General features: G+C 37.9%; 1 protein-coding gene across 2 annotated transcripts in view; it reads left to right on the top strand.

Moving 5' to 3' along the window:
- LOC142421610 (transducin-like enhancer protein 1) overlaps nt 1–23047 on the top strand; it is an 87055-nt gene that overhangs the window by 3667 nt on the left and 60341 nt on the right. The window contains exons 3-6 of one of the 2 annotated variants that reach the window (XM_075526440.1): nt 128–191; nt 285–329; nt 19186–19248; nt 20178–20282. In XM_075526440.1, coding sequence (XP_075382555.1) covers nt 128–191; nt 285–329; nt 19186–19248; nt 20178–20282 — 277 coding nt within the window. The remainder of the gene's footprint in view (nt 1–127; nt 192–284; nt 330–19185; nt 19249–20177; nt 20283–23047) is intronic. The other variant, XM_075526441.1, reaches the window with a different exon arrangement.

The following is a 23047-nucleotide window of genomic DNA, read 5'->3' as shown; positions in this document are numbered from 1 at the left end:
TTTCTGTGTTTGCATGTTAGTTTATGAGGTTTTTTTAATTAGCTGCTTCTGTCAAAATACGAATTAAGTGGGTAGATGTCAAAACGAATCACATAACAGTTACATTAAAGTGTGATCTATTTTGTAGCCTTAAATTGGAATGTGAGAAACTGGCAAGCGAAAAGACAGAAATGCAGAGGCACTATGTGATGGTAAGTATATTTGTTTTTTCTTTATTTCAGTAAATATCTCCTAATACAATGTAGGCCAGCATAAGAAAATAATGTATGCTCCTTTATTTGCAGTATTATGAAATGTCGTATGGATTAAACATTGAAATGCACAAACAGGTAAGGCATTTTGTTTTCTAAACCACAAAATCTACAGTCTGTCTAGTGCATTTAAATGTAGCTGTTCTGTTTATGTTTGGATGACTGTATCAAGTGTCTGAATCAATAGGTTGATGTGTAGCCATGATTAGTAAACCTTTGCCTACCTGCTGTCAAATGAGGTATAGATTAGGTTGAGCGACAAGGGTTTCTTGATATTGGTCCTGAAAGACATTGGCAAAAATAGGAAAGGTCTTGTGTCTGTGGTTTCAAAAATATAATTCAGTGCTTTACGTGGTTTTCTTTTGTTGGTGGTAGAGCCTTTGGTATGTAGAACTGGTCTTAACGTGTGTTTAGCGTATGTAGCTATAGTTGCTCAAATCCTTGCCATTTAAAGGTATGAAAAGATTAGTGACTTGGAAAGCTCTAGTTATGACTATGAGTTTGCAAGTTCCCATAAAATTCACACTTATGGCCACTATAATGGTGAATAAAGAGTATTGAACTGGAACAAGACACTAAGGACCTCATAAGAGAAGAAAAGCTAAATGATTGCTCAGCCCAGAGGACCCTCAATTGAGTAGTCATTGTCTGCCAAATAAAGCATTAATGGCAGGGTGTAAGTATTCTGTAGATATGCTGACATTCACTTTTTCATCAAGATGCTGGTACAATAAGTCTTTCAGAAATCGATGGCCTCTTAAAAAAAATTATCATTAGATGAAGTTGCACAGTTGGACACATTTCAAAGTGCAACAATACAATTCTTTCGTGATGTGTATGTGCTATTTCATCTGAAACTCTTGTTTCATTAAATTAAAGAGCATGGCTGACCGGCTAGGGCACAGCGAAGAAATTGATTAGTTCAGGCTTTGGATCTTCAGTATATTCAAAGACTTTCATTAAGCAAGTGAATTGCAGAGTTGAATTTTGCTTTTGCAACTCTGAACTCTTTGATTTTTGTTTTGTTTTCCCCTAAAAATATTATATTTGATAGGGTGGTATTGTAATTCCGTGATAACTTTCTGTCTGCAAAGCCGGGTAGGTATTCTCTTGGTTTTTAGAGGTACACTTGTTTGAATCCAAAATGCCAGTAAAAGAAGAAATATTATGGCAACCTCATTTTTTTAAGTAATACACTGAATAGGTAGACAGAACAACTAGAGTAGTGTTCGACTTGGTTCTGTACTATAGCTGCATTAGTCTTCTTGTGTCTTGTGTTTTAGAAGAATATCAGTGTTTCTGTGAGGTGACTTTTCCGGGCGCTGTGATTTTTGGAGACTTCTTTCTTGGATTTCTTTTTTTCTTCTCTTAAACAACTTTTTGGCACACTGTAACCTGTGAGGAAGCCAACATCTGTATAGGAGCCTCATTTGGTGTGAAATGGATGTTGTTTTCAGATCTTTGAAGAGAATGTGTGAGTTCAGTAAATGCACTAGGAATTAACTTTAGATAAAATCAATTAAGCCCACAAGATTAAAGAGTGTCAGAACTGAGGTTTCCACTTTGACCTTAACATCTGTGTATTGCAAGGGTTTAATGTTCTGTATGTATGGCAACTATAATTACATACCCAGTAGGCAGTGATACTTTGCAAGCTTTTAAGATTTATGATGGAGCATTATACCTGTGTTGGTTCTAGCTGGGGAGAGTAGAGCACACTTGGTCTGTGTATGCTCTTCAGAAAAGAATAAGCTTTTGAAGGCATAAATACATTTCCCTGGATGTGAGTCTCAGATACTATGCTTTTACATGTTAAGTAATTCTAACTTCCTATAAAAGTAGCCTCTTCTTGTTAAAGATTCTTGATTTATATACCTGCAATGAGGATGCCAAATGGTGTTACAGTTCAGAATGTAGGTGGTCTTAGTTTTTTTTTGTTTCCTGTAATCTACCAATGACATTCTTCTGAATTTCCACCGCTAACGATAAGTTCTGAGGAGGCTTTTGGCAGATAGTAATCATAATTCTTATTAAAACTGGTGACGTCTAGCCCCAAGGGTGTAGCCAGGCTCAAATTGATGCTTTTTGCTGGCTGATCACCAGCATGGCCTAAGTGCTCATTATGTTGTAGAGAGGGCCTTTGGAGCTCTCATTACGTTTGACAGGAATTCTCTCTAGGGGGAAACTGGGCATTAGCTAGACTCCTGACAGGCTGAAATTATTCCTGCTTTATGGCTTATAACCAAATGCTAGCAAGGCATCATCAAGGGACACAAAAAATTGTCATTTCTGACAACATCTTTGTTACTGAAAAATGCAGTGATGGGGAAACTTTTCACGAACAAGCTTTAACGTTTTTAAGGCCTGCCTCCTATGTGGATGCTACACTCACTCTGTGTGAAGCCCTTCAGAGTGCTTGGGCTGCTGATTGAAAAACAAAAAATTACGCTGCAGCAATGTTTCTTTATGCAGTGTGGTGCATACATCACTATTAAGGTAGAGTCACTTCAATAAAATGAAGTATTTGCAGTTTGCCTGCATGTGAAAGGGTTGATTTCCTGTACTGATACAGTTGCATCAGCATTTCCCTCTTCATTTGATTTGGTAATCTATTACAATTTGACTGAAACTAAGTTAGTCAGTACTTGAATGTTGCTATAAACAGGCTTAATTGAGGTGAACTTTCCATACACAAACAGCTGTACTGCAGAGCTTTCCACTTGAATGCGTTGCATTTGAGCCCAGAAATGGCCATGGTAAGGCTTCCTTCACGACTTCAGCTTTGGCACTTTGCAGTGTTTAATTGCATAACTGCATGCTTAAATCCAGGTGCTGCTGCTGCATTTCAATCTGCTGGCTGAACAGTGGTCAGGAAATAATCTTTTTGGCATATTTGTGGCTGGTTTGTGGGCTTTTTTTATTGTTTCTCTGTGGGTTTTTTATTTTCTTTATTTTTTTTAAGAATTTCAAAGGTTATTTCTTAAGAGGATGTTGTGTGTGGATTCTTACACTGTTTTCAGAGATAATTATTTTAAGGTGACTAGTTACTGACTAAGGTTTGCATACCTCAAAAAGAAACAAGCCTATTTGTTTAGGATAGATGCACTTGATTCAGATATCGTTTTCAAATGTGTCAAGAAGACAGAATGAATAAGGATGTTTTGTGTGGTCTTAAGTTTCTCTTCTGTGTTATACCGTCCAAGTCAGATTTTTCTCATTGTGACATCCGTGGCTGGCAAAGCAGATGCATCAACTGTTAGTGCCAAGATGTAGAGTTGGTTGGGTGTTAAAAATCACTCTGTCCTTAAAGGGTTGCTGCCCTTGGCTATTAGGGCAGCGCCTCTTTATTTTCACCAGCTCTGTCTGTCATCTTCTGTCATAAGTCAGAAGATAAGGCTTCCTGTGCGTTTAATGCCTAGATTGTTTAGGTGCAAGATTAGCTTTTGTTCAGTGGCAGGCAGCCAAAGAAAGAAAAATTCATCACTGCTGAACCAACTGACAGACTATATAAACTACTACAGTATGTGGGTTTCTGCTATCCCAATGGTGACAGCTAGGTTTCCCTCTCTTTGGGTGGGTTTTTGTGATCTCTGTGACCTGCCTGGAGGCAGACCTGTCATTCAGTACCTTGCCTCTTGTAGAAAAGTATACAAACTCCCAAACTGCATTACGTTAACCAGTTGTACAAGAGTTAAATGTCTGTTTTAGCCTGGACTGTTTTGTGGAATGATTTCTAACGCTTTACAGCAAAGGACAGAATCTTCTACTGGTATCTCATTAGAACATCAGTCTTCAGGAGTAGGTTAAATAGAAGAGAATTAAGGAGCTTAGTTAGCTCTCTACAGTTCTTGAGTAGGGTGGCTGTGCTGTTGAAAGGGATTTAAAGATAAATTAATTTTTTTTCCTCTTTTCCTGCTTGCATTTTAATTATTGGAATGAAAAAGTTCATGAATCCTTAAGGTTTTGGTGGTGTGCAGTGAGTGTTTCAAAAGCATTTTACAGGTGACATGGCCACATAAGACATGCAAAACCTGTTTTTATTTAAACGATAAAATGGTAAGGTTGATTGGGACATAGTATTTTTCACTCAAAAAATTGTACTTATTCTACAAATACTGGCTTTCTAAATGAGTACAGTTATATCACCAGTGCAGCCATTTCAATCACAACTAGAGTTGCCTGTTTGAACAGGGAGGAAAGACTGGAGTAATGACCTCAGCTTTCTCAACTTTTGAACCACATTCAGACTCGAGACCAGAATTATTGTTAAGGAGTTATCTAACAGATTCAGGGCACTGTGAAATATGTCTCCATGCTGCTTTTAGATAACCATATTGTCAGATACCATCTATTATGTCAACTCCACGTACAACTTAATCTGAAAGTATGTCACAGTGTAAACACTGTACATATGTTAAATACTGCCTGATCATCTCACATTTTAGACTTTGTCTATCAGATTTCAGGTTCCTCACAGAACCGTGGAGGGAGAGAGGAAACGTGTTCCTACCAGCTACGTTGTTAAACTTCCCTTGCCTTGCTGGAACTTAGGTTGCCAAATGTCCGATGTACTTTATGGATTGGTTCAAGTGGACAAAAAAATTTCCTGGTATTTTTTGGGGCAGGGAGAAGAGTAAGAGGAAAGATGCATTGTGAATGTGCAGTACCCCTTCTGTCACAACAGATTCCGGGGGAAAAGCTTAACGCTTTTCCTCCTTCTGCTACATGTTATATCAAATCAAGCTGAGCATTTGAATTTCCTTTCCTCCCACCCTACTCCAGCACTTAAGTGTTTGTAGCAAAGCAGTAAAATTGCATTGTCTCTCCTGTGTAGAATGGAAGATAGGATCTTCTAGGTTTGATAGTAGGTCACCATTGGCATACAGTAAAAGCCTTTAAAATCAATTTTAGGTTAACTGACACTTATCAGAATACTACACAGTACTGTTACTTTAAAAATGATAACAGCTTTGAGTAGAACTAATGAGGTTATCTTTCCACTTGAAGTAAGATTTAGGGATACCTAATGGCAATTATGTCAAACACTATTATTTTCATCTTTTGCATCACACTTGTTAGGTGGACTCTGGATGTAGCTATTTGAGCAATAGTAGTTCTTCACATAGTTCCTTTCAGGGGAAAAACAACAGCTGACAGGGCAAATTCCTGATTTTTCAGCATGGATTTGTCAAAACAGCTAGTTTAACAGATCAGTCTTTATAATTACTAGTAAGCCATGGCTTTTAAAGTACTTGCAACTTGGTCCCATGTTCAACCTGAACTTGCAACCTGTGCATTTGCAAGTATCAAATTTCCATCGCAAGTATTTTGTGGAGGTAATCTTGTGTAACATCTCTGGGCGACGCTTTCCAGTATTTGACCCACCCTCGTTGTGAAGAATTTTTCTCTTCACTAACTGGGACTTTGCCTTTCTGCATTGGTGACCATTACCTGCCTTTTTGTTCTTCTGCTGTGCACCTCTGTCTTGGCTTAGTCTTCTCCATAATAACCTCTTTGTCAGCAATCAGATCTCTTCTCCCATTAATCCTCCTCTTCTTGAAACTAAACAAATCTAACTTCTTCCTGGTACATTGTGTGCTCTGATTCCCTGATCGTCTTACTAGTGTCACTTAATGACTTGCTCCAGTTCAGCAATGTCTTCCTTCTTGCCAAACAAGGGGAACAAAAAGGGGAACAATTTATTTTAATCAACCAGCTGGTTACAGTCATACTATTGCATCCTAGTATGAGGTGTAGCCTTCATCAGCACAAGGGTGTGGGACTGATGTGTATTCAACTTGTCCTCCAGGACACCTGAGCCCTCTTCTGCAAAACTGCTTTTTAGTGTGTTTCCACCCTGGCTGTGCTGTTGTGGGGAGGAGGTGGTCCCAGGTGCAGGACAAAACCCAACCTTTGCTCTGAACCTGGTTTCCACTATCTTTTTTTGTGGCCCTTAGTTCTCAGAATAGACAAGTGGTTGATGCTTAGCTGCTTTTTCAGTGCACTCAATTTTATATCTCTGGTGTAACCCATCTGTGTTGACTCCTTTTCAGGCTGGTCAGTCCCAGCCTACACAGTTGTGTAGCTTGCTTTGATCATCTTCCTTGCTTTTCCCTCAACCTTTTTCATTTTTAACTTAGCTTGTCAAAATGAGGGGACTAGTACTACATGCAGTTCTCAGGGTGCAGGTGAACCATATATTTATATTATCACATAATTCTGTTTTCTGGATGGTTTTCTTTTTTTATTTTTCTTTCTTTTTTTTCTTTAGTAAAGTTCCCTATATTGGATTTCTCTTTTGGCTGCCATGAAATGCTGAACTGCTGGAGTCACCTTTTGCATTTGAGGTCTTGCTCATTAATGATGATTATAAGCTCAGGAGCCATCACTTTACATTGAGGCTAGGGATGGCTACTCCTGGTGTGCATAAATTTTGTTTATGTACAATTCTTTTCATTGCCCATTTAGACTTGTGAGGTCTCTGCAGTTCTTCATCCATTGTTTTTACTTTGAATGAATGCTCTTATGGAGCAAGCTTTCTTACTCACTGCTTGCTGTCTTTTCCAGGCTGCACTGCTGAATGTATTAATAAAACAGATTGTAGTAAAGGTCCCTGTGAAACTCCACTGGTGACCTGTTTATGGCATAGTGCTGGAGATGATTGAAGAGGAGATTAGAGCTTGCTGAAATTGACTTTATTCTTAACTGAACTCTAGTTTAAATTTGAATAGGTTTAAAAATCAGTTATTTCCTGAGGTTGTCTCTTTTAAAAGAAGGCCTAGGAATGCAGTTTTTTTGGTACTTAAAAAAACCACAGCCCTGTTGCTGTGTCAAGATTGATATGAACAAATGGAAACAATGTTGAATTCTCTCATTTGGAACCATAATCACAGTATATTTAAATGAAATTGGAATAGAAAAAAAGTTTATAGCATTATTTCATAGGGTAGTAGTATTTTAAGTTTGTAAGTGCTGAGGATTATTTTAGTTGTTAGCAAGCCTAGTTGTTATAAAACATGCTTTCTAGTATGGGGAAAGCAGTTCAGGAAATTAATCAGTTCGGCAGGTTTCACTGAACTTTTTATAATTATAATAGTTTTCTGGGGTTAATGATAAATTGGACAGTGTTTAAGACGTCCCTAATCTCTAATTGGGGATTGGCTGAGTTGCTCTCACCTTTTCTTTAGGTTCTTCAGACATCTGAACAAATTAGCACAGATGATTAAATTACAAATTAAAGTTCTTTGAGGGGTGTTGGGTAAGCTTTGTGTCAGGGCTGCTTATCTGGAAATATCTGGTAGTTCTCAGGTGATCCAAACAGCTAACTAGCCTTTTGGCTATGTGATAACAAACCAGAAAACTGAGGTTAATTTGTGTTTTGGTGTAGGGTTGGTTTTTTTGTTGTTTTGTTTGTCCCCCTCCCCCAGCAGCATGGATGTTCTTTTTTTCTGTTCAGTCTTTTTTTTTATTCCTCTTGAAGCTTTTTGATGTTTGTGTAAACAGTTGGTCAAAGCCACTTACTTGTAAGGTGACCAGTCAGTGTATTGACAAGAACAGACACAATAGAAAACTGCATTAGGAGGCAAGCCGTTGGGATTTGCAGTAAATATATTACAGAACACAAGTGAATTGCCGATACTGCTTGTTTAGCAGTTTGCAAGGGCAATGGTAGTATGGATTTTTGAATTAGAAGGGAAGGACTGTTCTTTCTCTGTGCTGGAACATCTAGTTGATGGCTGAGGATAAAATTGATTTAGAGAACAAAATGCTGCTGCCTCTATTTGTGCCATTTTAAAGGCTTCTACGGATTAGCAAGCAAAAACAAAAAGATAGCTTTAAGTTTTGGAGAAGGGGAGCAAGAATGGGTATGCTTGTTCAGCTGCATCTTGATTAGGTATTAAGTCTATGAGGAAACCTGCTTTTGGTAGGTCAAGAAAAGGAATGGACATCTGAAACTGGGTGGTTTTTATGATCTGTGGAAATCTGCCTAGTTATGAAATTGTTTTAAAGTGTTCTAAAACCCCCAAATTGCTGTGGTATCTGTTTCATGGTATGATGAGCTCAACTTTTTTAAAATGTAGAAGTTTGAATTAAATCCCTGGGGTAAGAGATGAAAAACCCACAATTTCTTGGGAAAAATAACTAATAGAAAGATCATTCTTTTGTGGTGTTGCCACAATAGTTTCCATTTACAATAAAGTTGTTTTGTTTTGGTTTGTTTTTTTTTTTTTTTTTAAAGTGATAAATGTTTCAGCTGTTCTTCATGTGTGAGTTTGGGTGTAAGGTCATTCTGAATTTCTGTTTTTCTAACTGGTTATAAGGCTTCCAGCCATTACTTTGCAGACAGCTAGCTGTCTGTGGCCTCAAATGATGGACGTAAACTCCTAGTTAAGCAAACACAAAATCTTTAATTAACAAGACCTATGGGAAGCTCTTAGTTTGTTTCTTTAAACGGAAATACGAACTGTAGAATCACAGCACTAGAAAGGACCTAGTGCCTCCCTATGTCCTAGCAGGACTGGCTATACCGGTGTCATTCCTGATAGAGTGCTTGTCCTATCTCTTAGCAGAAACTTAACAATAGTGGTGACTTGCAAGCTCTCTAGGTAGCAGAGTGATTTTATGTCCTTGCTGTTGAGGTACTTCTTCAGTTACAACTTCAATCTTTTCTGTTGCAGCTTCAGCTCTTTACTACGCATTTTCTTCACTGTGGATAGGGAGAGCAGGCCATTCCCCTGCCTTCCAGAACCATTTTGTGTATCTCTACAGTCTAATTTTCATTCTCTGAATGTTGTTGCCCAGCTGAAGTACAGTGCCCAAAATAAGTGCAGTACTCCAGGGGAGGAAATGCCGTGCTGAGTGGCATAGAAGGTTTACTCAGCGTACAGCTTACTGTAGTGACAGCCTTTTCTGCAAGAGCATGCTATTGATTTATGTTCAACTTCTGATCCGCTGTGACCGAGAGATTCCTTCCTGGCCCATTATTTCCTTTTCCTTTATGTTCCTGTCTAGGCATGCTATGGTCCTTTATCCCTATTTATCCCTATCCTTTTTCCTTTGTAGTCCATTTTCCCATTCACTGCAAAGTAAGTTCTGAAGCTATTCTGTGGCATATTCTGTCTTTCTCAGCTTGAAGCTCTCTGCAAATTAAGGATTAGGGCAAATGAAGAGATCTTCATGCTTGTTAGTGGGAAATACTGAAAAGTACTGGGCCTATCATGCATGCACACCTTAATTTGCAGAAGAGAAGGATGTATTCATACATGGTTTAATCATCAAGCAGTTTTGTACTTGTTCCCGTGATGTTTTAGCTGTGCTGTGCTGTTTGTGTTGTTCCTAAGAGTGCTATGAGTGTCAAATCCTTAGCGAGGATGTTGACATCTTCTGCCTCGCTTAGCCATAATTACTTTACCTTTTTGGACATTGCATAATTCAGATGTTGTTCACTGCTGAAAAATACTTCTGAGTTGTGATTTATATCCCTGTTTCACGTAGATGTTTATGGATAAGAGGCTTTTTAATGCCCCAAACTTAAGGAATAGTAATTAAGCTGGAGTGTCTTTGCTCCTTTATTGTCTGTTTTCTGTCCATTAGGCACTGTCCTTTCATAGTTTCCTATGCACTTGACATTTGCAGGTTCTGCAAGGTATCCACTAGCTGCTCAGTCTTCACTAATGTGTTCTTTTTATTTCATCAGGCCTAGTCAATTTGAAGACATTTTACTTGGAATGCTCTGGTCTGTTCCTTTCCTGTTTAAACTGCAGTGTTGACCTTACGCAACTAGTAATTTAATTATGTGGTTGGTAATGATTCTTGTATGGTTAAAATAGGTGCAAAAAAGTATAGGCTTTTTGGCCTTCTTGGTATCCCTTGACCATATCTTTCCTTTTCTAATTGAGGTGATCGAACCATTTGTTTTTGTTCTCCTCCGACTATCCCAACCTGTAGAGCACTAGCTTTACTTTAGCTGTTGCTTACTAGTGGCACGCAGTTACAAAAATACGTGCTTGTGCTGTATATGTTCATACTGCGTCACCTGACCTAGTTTCCACTTCCTGTACACTTTCCTGTTTGTATGAAGTCAGTTAAGAATTTGGGATTTAGTCTTTTGGCACAATTCCATCCCTCCTTTTTCTTCTGTCCCTTCTGCTTCCATTCTCTGGTGTATTAACTATCATCCATGTCCTTAATGTTGTTTCATAAAGAAAATGTCAGCTCTCCGTAACGGCATTTTACCTGCCCTCTCAGTAACAGGTCCTATAAAGCTGATCTTACCATTTGGCATTCACTTTCTTGAAGTCTTACTGGCTTTTTCATTCTTCCTTCCTGTCCCAATGATTATGAACTCTGCAATGATTGTCAGTCTCAATCAAATTAGTTTCTATTTGGACAGTTTCAATCAGTTCTTCTATATTAGAGTGTAATCTAGATGGTATCTTTACTAGTTTTTTGTATTCTGTGAGCCACAGAATATATATATAAAAAAATAATAAAATGGGGAAGAAACTTATTGACATGTTCCCAAGGTTTTGCTGAAAAATTTCAGAACCTTTTTCTCACATAGTGAAAATCTCCATCATTTTCACCTTCCTTCCAAATTCTATGTGGTGGATACTTCTGCTAGTTGCTACCAAGAGTTGTCCATCTTCTTAAATTGTTATTCATTAGTGAGTTACCTCACGGCACCTGAATCACTGATATGAACACCTTTTTAAGGCCTTAAATTGTTTCTCTGACTTGACAGATTTTTGAAACTGAGCTGTGAATATACTAAGTATTGTAGAATGGTGAAATTACGTTTAAGATACAAAAGTGCATGTGACTTGATAAGTTTAATTTGGTAATTATTTCTAAAGTCCTGGTGAAGGTAGTGTATTGAATTTTTTCCCCATATTTCAGGCCCTTGTCCTGATGTGTCTTGTTTAGTTTCAGATGGCATGCTTATTGTTCTAGTCAAGTCCAGATTCTACTGCTATTATAGTCTTACTTGAATGTTGATATGGACTGAATCCTGACTGGGAGTTTTGTTACTGACTTGCATACTGTAAATGTGTATGTTTGGTTTGAGGAACTTCATGCTCTAACTTTTAGAAGCTGTGTGGTTCTAGGCACTTCTCCAACTATGCAAGAGCTCTGACTTTCTACTGCCATCCCAATAAAGTGGGTCAGTGTGGCAAGTGCTGCAATGGTGTATGCAGAAAGTTGGATGTGACTTGTGGGAGTGAGAGCAAAACTAAGGGTAATAATGCAAAGCATGTTGGATAATTTTGGAGACCATGCTTCTTGTAGAGCACCATAAGAGCACATGAGAGTGCAGTCCTGTGGGAAGAGGGGAGCTCCTCTGATAGCTTACTGTCCCCCAAAAAACCTCTGCTCCCAGCTCAGTTCTCCTGGTACTTTGGGCTGCTCTGCTATCTGATGGATGCCTCCTGTGAGCCTATTTAACTTGCTGATGTGGTGGTCTACTAAGCTGGCCCTTTCCTTCCTATAGTAATGTCCTCTGCTTGACTAGTTAGTGGAGATGTTGGACAAGTCCAAATGTCTCCTGCGTGGTTTGAAGAAAGTGTGTATCTGGAAGCAAAGGTAGCAAGACCTTCTCTTCCGGGGATTGGAGTCAGCCTCTGACTTATTCAGCATCTCATGGAATCGAAATAAAAATGGGAACTGTGTGTGATGGAAAACAACTTGAAAGTAAAATAAAGCTGTGTGCTCACTTTGAGATTTAAATACTTCCGTGTGTATTGAAGGTTAGCTTAGGCATGGAACCTAAGCTGTGGAGCTAAAATTTGGATAAACACACCCTTTGTAGTTGTGAGTGCTTTAGCAAGATGGGCTGAAGTTGGATTAAAGGAGAAATGTGGTAACTGTCCTGTTTAGTCAAGTTTAAGAAGAGTCTTGATATAGTGAAGATGTGTGAAAGGAGCACTTTAACATCCTGACAACAGCTTCTTTGTTGCCAGTTGGCTTGGGTTCAACAGGATTTACAGCTCCAAATGGGATGGGCAGTTGTGTACAGTGGTTCATTGAGAGCTACATAGCATCCTCTCTCTATTATTATAGAAAGCATTGAAATTAGACATCTGAAATATATCCAGTCACTTCACTTTACAGTTGAACGAAGTCCAAACCTGTAGTAGATGCTTGGCAAGTGTAGCTGTTGACTGGTGCATCATATGTAGCTTATGTTTAAATTAACATGACCTCTCTGTAACTGACATCTAAGAGGATTCAGATAAATGTAGTTTAGGTACTGAATTAAAAAAAACAACCTAATTTCACTTTGGAAACTGTCTAGCATTCTGTAGCTTTATCATTTTGAGTTTTTATTCTGTTAATATTTCTGTTACTTCTTCCTTTCCCCACTCCCACTTGCAATATGGTGATTTTTTTTTTCATAGCTAAAGATTTTTCATGCCAGTCTTCTGGGGGTTTTAATATCATCATCTTGTGGGTGGCTGATCTCGCAATTAAAATGAGTAGTACAAATGTGGGGCAGAGGGAAAGCTGTATTTGTTAATGATATGTCATGTTAAACTGACAGCTTATGCCCAAAATACAGAGATTGTTCCTGTCGCTGAAATGAGCGCTACCCATTGCCGCTTGTCAGATTGAATTTCACGTATCTGTTGAGAATAAACCTTCCCACCCCCTCCTATTGGTGAGAATATTAGTAATGACAGTGTTTATAATTTAAAATAGAGTTTGAAGGCCAACTTCCACAGTTTGTCGCAGGGTGGTTAATATGGTGGTAAAGGGGAGATGAATGTGGCTACTTGTGCGAGTCTATTTCTCAGGAGGCCTGTAAATTTGATTGGCTGCTGCAGTTCTAGCAGAATCATTCGATTTGAGAGCAATAGAAAGATAAGATATCCAATTACTCAAATGATTTGCAGGGTTAGCCAACGTTGTCATGGAGATGCGAGTTGGAACAAATTAAATTTTAAGCAATAAAATAATCTTAAAGCACGTCTGGGAACAAGAAAATTTGGCAGTGGCACTTACCTGAATTGAATCTTAGCTTGACACGCCGTTGTTTGACATTGATATACTATGGGGGCCTAAACTTTTAAATGGCATGTTGCCTTTATTTTTTTTTATTTCCTTTTGCAGGCATTGCCAAAACAGATTCTAGTGTATTAGTTTTAAATAAAAGGGCATTAATAATATATGCATATCTCAGTGCTCAACATGGATTCAATAACTCAGGAACAGCAAAGTTCACAGAATGCTAGCCTTAATCATTTGAGGCTTTTGAATATTTAAGTTTTGAGATTTAATTATACCTCCAAAATCCCCTCACCCCCAAATTTTTAGCAACAAATTTTTGGAAGTGCTTGAGCCTTTCTGTAGCAAAGTTCTAACAAAGCATGCAGAGAGGTAAGCACTGTGGACTTTCTTTTTTGTAATTGCTCTGTGAATGTGTGCTTTTTGTTATCTTCAAAGATCTCAATCACAAAAAGAATAAAGGCTACATCGTTTAAGTGTACTGCTTGTTTCAATGATTCTGATGGAAAAATGAAAATACTAAATAAGTACTAAACTTTAGCTCAAGACTAAAATATACACATGCTGTTTCTCACCCAAGGACTTTTGAAATGTAGTATTTAACTGATTTCTGGCTTGCAACAGGGATTAAAAAAAATGGTCAAGCATGTCTCATAAAGAGGGCTTTTATCCACATGTCTGTTAGACAGATGGAGATGAAAATTGGTCTGAGGTCAAGCCATTTGCAGCATTCTTATAGCCTTCGATTTTCTTCTCATCCCCACCACAGATAATCTCAAATGATTCAGTCATGACCAAAAGTGCAACGTTGACCTTTACTCCCTAGTGGATTACTGTGTTACATGCTATAAATGGCAGGAAGTCCATTTTGTTCTTCCAGAAGGAGTTCAGTGTTGTACTTGGCTTTCTACGTGTTGAAAGTGTAAGTGGAGGCAGAGTACTTAAGAATTACCTTCTAAAGCTTTTGTGAATGTGATTTGACAGTATGTTCTTTTCTGTGCATTAAAGGCTGCTTCCCTGACTCTTTTGCTTTAAAGGAATGGATTAGGACATGCTTTTTTGGTATCATCAGAACTTTGGGTTTTCTTGCTTTACTTTTAATCGTGTTGTTCCTAAGATGTATTCTTCCCAATCTAATGACAAATGTGATTCTCAAAATTGGGTTGAAATAACTAAAATAAATTAAAATGTAATAAATGAGAATACATAAGCCTGTCCTTAAGAAGTGGTGATAGAATGCTTTCAAATACTGTTCTAACTTTGTGATGTAGGAAGTGCAGTTTGTAAGAAAGAATAACAGGCTGCACAATGGACATTTTTAGCTGAGCATTGTTTTGTAAAGGTAGGTCTGGGCAGCTTTGAGGAGTCTCAGCACTAATAGAGCAGTTGTCACAATACAACTGACTGTTAAAAATAACGTGTTGTAAGATTTCATTTTTGCTGTAGATCACCATGGATGCTGTAGCTAAAGTCACTACTGGGACATGTATGGTAGACACTGGTTGGAGTAAAACCAAAATTATTATTGTTGAAACCTCTGAAGCTGAAAGGTGATTAACTAATTCTCCTCAGTGGAAGGTTGCATTCTTCACACAGAAGAGAGTGGTGGCTCCTGTAGGCTAGGGCTTCCACCATTAGTGATAAAATACACGTGGGTATTAGGTGTGGTGGGAAATACAGTTAGAGTTCGGATACTTGTATTTCACTTCCTTCTTTTCATTCCAGTGCAAAAATCTGTAGTTGTTTAAGAAACCATGTTGATTTAAGTATGATATCTTACATGGTGCTTTGGAAAGTACAGGCTGTCAAAATGCAAAATGATCTGGAATAGACTACTGTAGAGGAAAACACTTCAATACATTTTTTAACAATGCAGAAGGAAAAAAAATTACAATTGTATATACAAGCTCTTTCTTAACAGCTTAGTGAAATGACTTATTTAAATGAATATTATATTTAGTAACTAGTCTGGCTGCTTTCTTTGTCATTATGTTAAGAATTCACTTTAGCAAGAGACAAACTTAAGTACAAACACTTGAGTTTGGCAATGGTTAGGTCAAAACATTTAAGTCCTTAATTAGATGGAACAGAGGCAAAAAAATTACATGAGTGAAGAAAAAAATCTGTCGGCTCAACTTAATTTTACAAAACGCAGCTGAATTCCTTCATGTTAATTTTTGATGATACTTCAGAAAGGAGGGTAGCACTTCACTCAGGGGTCTGACAAGCTTGTCATTTGCAAATAACTCAAAAGACAATCATTACAACAGCAAGAACCAGTGAATGATGTAGTTTTGCCATTCTTTGATGGGCCCCACACTCGAGTCCTCTATTAAAAATGAATGTATTCAAGAGGCTCTGCATTAAGAACACAAACAATTAAGGGCACTTCAGATGCTTTGCTAAGAGCTGCCATAGAGCTAGGAGGGCTTTCATGAGAGATGCAGGCTTCTACAATCTGCTTTACCAAGGAGCCAAAGAACATGGGCAATTAGTCATGTTTGTCTATGCTCGAGCAGCTTTCTGCAAAATTTTCTTTGTTTACTTATTCTTCTGACTGCCCTACATGTCTTAAGATCAGCAGTTAGATAATAGCTGTGTTATATTGGGAGGCCTCTAGAAGTAACTGATAAGTACCTTTCTTTTAAGACTTTCAAATGTATGAGCCCCAGATCTGGAATATATAGCTTACTCTAATGCCACCAATTACTGATGTCTAGTCTTGATTAACGAAGCTCTCCTAGACTCCTTCAAAAAGGTTTTTGCTTTCAAGAATGAATATATACACACACACGCGTGCATATATACTCAAGGATATTTCACCTTGAAAGGTGAAAGTACCTTGCCTTTTGAACAGCTAGATTTATATTTAAAGTAATGAAAGTTCCTTTTTCTCAATTCTGAAAACAACCACTTGCAACTGCTGATGGGCAAGATTAGGTGACTTGTGCATTAAAACCTAACTTTCACAACTCACTAGAGAACAAAAATATTTTTTAACATGTTTGTGAATAAGAATAGTTTTTACTAAACATTTGAGGGCAGCAAACAGGAGATGTATGAAATCTCATAGTGGATAAATAATTTTAAGTACTTTATTTAGTAGGCAAACTGCCTTTTAAAGGTAAGTAGGTAAGTAAGGTAAGTAGACTTTTGTTATGATGTATAGAATAGTCTTTTCAGTTTCCTTTCAGTGTAAATGTTTCTTAACTGGCACTTGTAATGGCAGCAAAAAAATCTCAAAATAAACTTAATTATGGCATGTACATTTAAATTTACCTAGCACTGTGGATGAATATTAAGCATGCTGTTCATGTACGGTCACCAGTGATGCCCTGCTTCGGTAAAGACAAACTCAGAAGGATACATTTTTTCAGTTCTGATATTAAGTCAGGTATGATAGTACTGAGGCAATAATTTTAAAGTAAGATTGACTGGGAAAGAGGGAAAGTTGATTATGCCGCCTTTTTTTTTTTTTTTTTTTTAGAAAAGAAATAAAAATTAAAAAAAAACTAATCAACCTGCATTGGGTAATTATCACATGATGTTTCATTCTCTTGTCTTAATGTATGCTGTCCTGTATGCTATGTTACTACAGTGAAGCTCAGATATTTGGGACCTGTGCAGGAAAACCCAGTAATGTGGACAACTTGCATGTTTTATAGACTCTACTGAAAATACATATGTTTTTTTTTCTTGCAGCTACAATAAGGATACTTATCTCAGTATTACAGAATAGGGAGACTTTTGTGTAGGCCATACAGGCCAAAGAACTTTTCAGTAGAAACCAAATGAGTTTCTTATTTTAATTTGTTCTTTCCCCTCTTATCACCTGCTATGATTCATCCTGGCTTCTGTCCTGAAAACAAAGGTAATCCCATTGGTCTAGGGCAATTAACTTCCTGGACCCTAAACATCTTAGCTAAACATCAGCCAAACAGATTGCTATGTAACAGGCTTTCTTTCCATAGCTGACATACCTTGCTTTCTGGAGAGACTTACTAGGTATGTGGAAGAATGCCCTTTAGTACATAGATTCTCAGTCATGCGGGATTTTTTTGTTGTTAACAGACACTGAAAGTACCAACAAGTTTGGTAATAGTTAAGTCTAATAACTGATAGTAGTTAAGATGGTAACTTCCTTGTGTTACCTTTGCTGGTATGTATGTAGTACCAGTGCTAAAGGCCATACACAGAATGATGGGTATTCTATGGTCGTGGCCCAAACAAAACGGAAACAGACCAGTGTGGTACTGTGTGAAAAGTTAGTTGTTTCTGTTGATAGTAGAGATCTGTTCCCCTTGTTGCAGGGGGAGAAAGGTTTGCTGTAAAGCAACTGTCACTTCATTGCCCTTATTTAAGGGGAACTTTTTTGTCCTAGGAAGAAACCATCCCAGAACTGCTTTGGAGGCTCTTGTCTCTGCAAAACTTTAGAGTGGATGTGTCAAATGCCAGAGTTTGGTCAGGTGGAGTACTTCAGCTTACATCAGACACACATGGTAGTTTACAAGTCTCAATACTATCAAGTATTTTCCCTGTGTCTGTCAGAGGTGGGAAAAGAGGTGCTAAAGCTTGCTAGTTGTATTTAGATCCCAAATCACCTGTCTGTTGAGACATAAAAGCGGAGTGTGGCTTTTGTACTAATTACTGCTTGACTGATGTATAAGGATCAGCACATTGCAATGTCTTCCTAAAAAAACTCGGGATGATGGGAAGGCTCAGAGAAAGGCGCAGCAGATGAGTTAGCAATGCTTTCATCTGACTTCTTTGAGAGAGTTTATCTTTGCTCAGGTTTACATATGTCATTTCATGGAAGGCCTAACGATTCTCAGCAGGGATCTCTTGGTTTTTTTGTTTTAAGACACAAGAAACAAGAAGTATCTATATGGGCTAATGGTATGACAGAGACTGACAAGAGCTGCTCGGAGTGTCTTGTACGTAGGCTGTGTTCGCATCTGGACGCTAATTTTGGTTTTGTGCAACTATGCTACAGTGACTGCAGGAGATGTTTTTGAGGAAAACTGTAGGAGTTGTGCAAGTACCTTGAGGGTTAACTATAATGGTGGCTCTGAATGGTGGGCAGATGTATAGGTCTGAAAAGCTGTAAGCACAGGTAAGACTGAGTAGTGAGAGAAAAAGATCCCCACCAGAAATCCTGTGTTCAAGTTGACATGCTAAAAGTGGGAGATACAAAAGTGGGAGAATCGTAAAACTGTTGAAAAGTGGGACTCAAACACTTCGTCCTGCTGTCTTCTCTGTTGCTTTTGGTGAAGGATTGTTCTGTTCTCTGCTGGTTCCTGGCCTTATTGTTCTCCTGTTACTGACGGTTTCACTAATTTGCTGTTATTGACTATCACATTTTCTGATCTGATTCTTGTCTGCATTATTTTAATTCTCTCTCAATATGGATGTTTTAGAAGTCTGTACCTTTTGTCTCCATTCTGCCTCGCTTCTGTTTTGGTATTTCTTTTGTACTCCTGATGGTGTGTTTCTGTCAGGAAAACTAATTTTACCTTCTAATAGGCAGATAAAATTGATCATGAAAGAACCATTTTTCTTCCATGCCTGTCACCTTCATGTTATGCTGCTTGATAATTTGAGTAATAATAAATCTACCTTTTAAAAGGCTTTATCTTGGACTTAATGGATTTCAAAAATGCTTTACTTGTTAATGAGCTATGTACAAGGACCAGATTTGTGCCTAAATGTGTATACAGATTAGGTGCTTTAGACATGGCAGATGTCCTAGAGCAGCTAACTAAATCTCTGTCCTCATCTGAGCTTATATATTAACTATTTGCAGTAGTATGAAGATGCGGATTTTTTGTTACTTTCTTCACTGTGTGAATTTAATATAATCCTGTACAGTGGTTAATATATGGCAACAAACGTAAAACACAGTTTTAATCAAAATACTTTTCCTCTATAGACAGAAATCGCCAAGAGATTGAATACAATTTGTGCACAAGTCATCCCATTTTTGTCTCAGGAAGTAAGTAAAACTGTTCAGCTGTTAAAGTGCAATTATGTTGCTTTTCTGTTTGCAAATTAGCTAGTTTTAAGATGTTAATTTTATCACAATACACAAGTGTAAGGAACATCTGTTATATCTGAAGTGTGCAAACCCCCTGCTAATTTGGTCTAACAAATCTTGAGTTCAAACTAGTGACAATGGCTCAACCTCATTCATTGCCTGAGGAGAGTGAGAGTCTGTAAAATATAACCAATGCGACAAAATGCTTTCATTTCTAATCATGGTGATTGCTTATTTGGTATTCAGTTGTCAAATGTGAATCTAGTGAAATAAGCATGCTTATCTTGTCGACATAATTTGTATCAAATTTTAGTGTAAGAGGTGAGTAGTTAGCTCAGATGCAAAACACTGTTTAAGGTTACAAACCTGCATCTGGTCTGAAAGACTGTGATTGTAGACTATTGTGGGCAGCTGCTGTTACATTTTGAAGCCTGTTGTTTTGGATATGCCTTTTCAAACTCTACAGTTTACAAAGAGTATTTGTAATTCTTGTTGAGTTCAGTGAAGCACTTCTTTTCCCCGTTTGAAATTTCAGTAGGTTTTGCTGTGTGAGCACAGAGTATATAAATGTTAAAATTGACACTAGTGTGAAGTTGACATTATGGTCCTGTCAACTCAATTAGAAACTGATTATTCATTTGCCAGAAAATTAATATTGAAGTGGCATGGGGGAAGAGGTGAGCTGGCTGCCTTCAGGGCTCTTGTTTGCTTTTGAACAGGTGAGAAATAGGGCACTGTTACCTTTTACCTGCATAAGATGTCTTGCAATAGGTAGCCTGGGCTTCTGCAGACAAACTGGTTATTCAGGTGTTTGTGATCCTGGTTTGATTTGGTGTGGTCAATACCTTAACACAAATTCCTCCCCATACCCCTTCTTCTTTTAATAGCATCAGCAGCAAGTGGCCCAAGCTGTAGAACGTGCCAAACAAGTGACCATGGCTGAACTGAATGCCATCATCGGGGTACGTGGCCTTCCAGGTCTACCTCCTACAGTGTGTATAACTTGCTTTCATATCTTACTGCTTTGCTATTTTTAAAATAAGCTTAATGTTTTGATATCTAACACTGTTTTCATGCCCAATGTTGCTGAAGTGTTTGCCTTGCTTCACACAGATTTTAGCAGGAAGAAAGTTAATAGTTTACTTTGTCAGAATGTCATTTTGTGCAGCAACGCTGTGCATAACAAAACTTTTCCTGCAAAAAATACAATGATTAGGAGAGCTGGTTGTTTATTTGTAAGTATTGTATGTCAGTTGATCTAGTTACCTTTGCCTCATGCTTTTTGTGACACTTGAGTTCTTGGAGCCTGTACAACTACTCATTCTTCTTTCTTTCCCTTTCTTGTGAATCTTTCATGAATTTTAAATTAGCAAGCTACTGAAAAGAAACTTCACTTGCTTTTGAAGTAGTATTAATTGTCTGACACAGTGTTCTAATAGCCTTTCACCAAGTATGTGCTTCTAAATATGCTGAAATAAGTTAATACTACTTGCTTGTGACTGGTTGTCAATCACAAGTCATTTGCTTTGTATTAATGAACTTTCTGAACCATACATTCCTTCCGCTGCGTGAGTTCATTTCCCCCACCGCTAAGTCTAGAATATTTCTCATGTTTTCTGCCCTTCCAGACTAAGTGAAAGAAGTAGCTGAAACAAGAACCCGTCCTTTCTGATTTTATTCATATGTGAGCGCCTTGAGCGGATTCAAATTACTCATTTATCAATTTATGTTAATTGCTTGTGAGAAGATGCCCTGCTGGTCTTTATAGTTCCCTCAGACACTTTGTAATGATAATTAGACATGCTGCTGTACGGATTAACAGTGCCATAGTCCAGTGACGTCTACAGACAATGGAACTAGTTAATCCATCTGTGCTTAAAATTACATCCCAACTGGAGATGGAAAAAAAAAAATAGGAGTGAGGGAGGATTAAAAGAATGAGCCTCAGCTTGAAAACTCTCCTTTCATCAGTTTCTCAATTGCAGATCTGCAGTCGGTTTGCCTGTGGTAAGCTATTGGCAGTCAATTAGGTGAAATAAACTGGGAGGGTGACCTTCATTTCCTTTTAATAGCTTTTCCTCCCTGAAATGGGGAGCTTCAGTGGATTTTCAGCTTAAATTTTATTCAAGCTGCTTTATTACACTTGACAGATTAGCTTTGCATAAACATACCCCCCCCTTCAAATCTGCACTGTTTTTTCCCTTTCGTATCGAATTTTGACTGTTACTTAGTTGATTTGCTAATCACATCTTAGAAACCCACACAATTACATCTGTATTTGTCACAATCTCCTCTATGCTTTGCTTGTGTAATAAGTTACTTTATGAATACCTGATTTGATCTTTGAAATACAGCACATGTACATTTGTGGTATTTGATTAGCAAAGATAAGAGAACTGTACTTTTTTGCATTTTTAAAAATGAATTATTTCTTTAGGATGAAAATTGAATGGAAAATCCTTTTTAATGAACTAGTTTTAAAGAATATTTTATGCAGTAAATGGAAATGTGTATTAAAATAGATTTAAAAACATTCTTGCTGGACTTACGATAGTGCTACTTAGCCAAACCAAATTTTGCTATCTCAAGCATGTCACGTACCTCTTTTTAAAGTCTACACAATATAGTCTTTTATCTTTTAAAAGTGATAGGATCTACAAGTACCACATGCAATTAAGAACTTATTTTTTTGGGGGGGGGGGGGGGGGGCGGGGAAAGCCCTTTGGAAGCAGGAGTAGACACCTCCACCTCTTTTCATTTCCGAATTATCTAAGATTCACCAGAAGAGAGACTTTCCTGTGTCTTCTGAAAGACTTCTGAACGATGCCATACAAACACAAAACTGTGAATGAGGAAATGAACACATTGGCACAATTTCTTTGACCATGTAGATGCATGCATATACATAATGCTAAAATTACGTGTATGTTAGTGATCTTTTACAGTCTTACATGATCAATAATTATCTTGTGCCACACAGTAAGTTTCATGCTCTGACATATGCTTGATTTTGTTTGAAAGGGACGGTGTGCATCCTGGAAAATCTGAATAGCATAAAATTGGGTTGACAATTCAGTGGACCTTTGCTCCCCTTCACTGAGCACGCAGCATGTCAAGCCCTCTCCCCAGAGGGGAGGACACATCAGAAGCCTGTCTGTTCCTACAAGCGGCAGCTGCACCGAGAGTGAGCATGGCCCAGTTTGATAGCAGCTGTCAGTATTGTTCAGGGACCCGACTTAGTGTAAAGAACAATGGAAGGGCCATGCTGTTAAAGTGCAGTGTCTTTCAAGATAAGAAAAGAAATAGTAATTTAACGGTTTAGACATCTATTATGAGCATGAAAGATCATGAAACTTCTTTTCAGAATGCAAACAGGCTGTAGCAATCTGTAACAGCAGAAGAGGCAATGGAGTAGCCTCTGGTGTCATACTACCAAGGATACTTATGTACCATAAATTTAGAGGATAGGAGGAAAGTTTAATTTTCCTAGCTGATGTTCATTCTTGTAGTTTCTCTTGATTAGATAAAATCTGCGTTTTTGTCAGGGTTTGACTTTTTTACCCTCCTTCCTTTCTCTTTTAACGGGCCATTGTTTCCTGACACTAGATGATTCAAGAGTTTCCCAATTGGCTTGCCTGAGTTAGAGCAAATCCTGTTGCTGCTGGGCCATATGTGAATTCTGGAAAGGAATAAAGCCTTGAATTAGTGGGAACAACTTTTTGAAATACCAGATGACTTTGAACTGTTTTTTATATTT

Source organism: Mycteria americana, chromosome Z (genome assembly GCF_035582795.1).
Source record: "Mycteria americana isolate JAX WOST 10 ecotype Jacksonville Zoo and Gardens chromosome Z, USCA_MyAme_1.0, whole genome shotgun sequence".
NCBI classification, from domain to species: domain Eukaryota; kingdom Metazoa; phylum Chordata; class Aves; order Ciconiiformes; family Ciconiidae; genus Mycteria; species Mycteria americana.
This window is presented reverse-complemented; position numbering and strand designations above follow the sequence as displayed.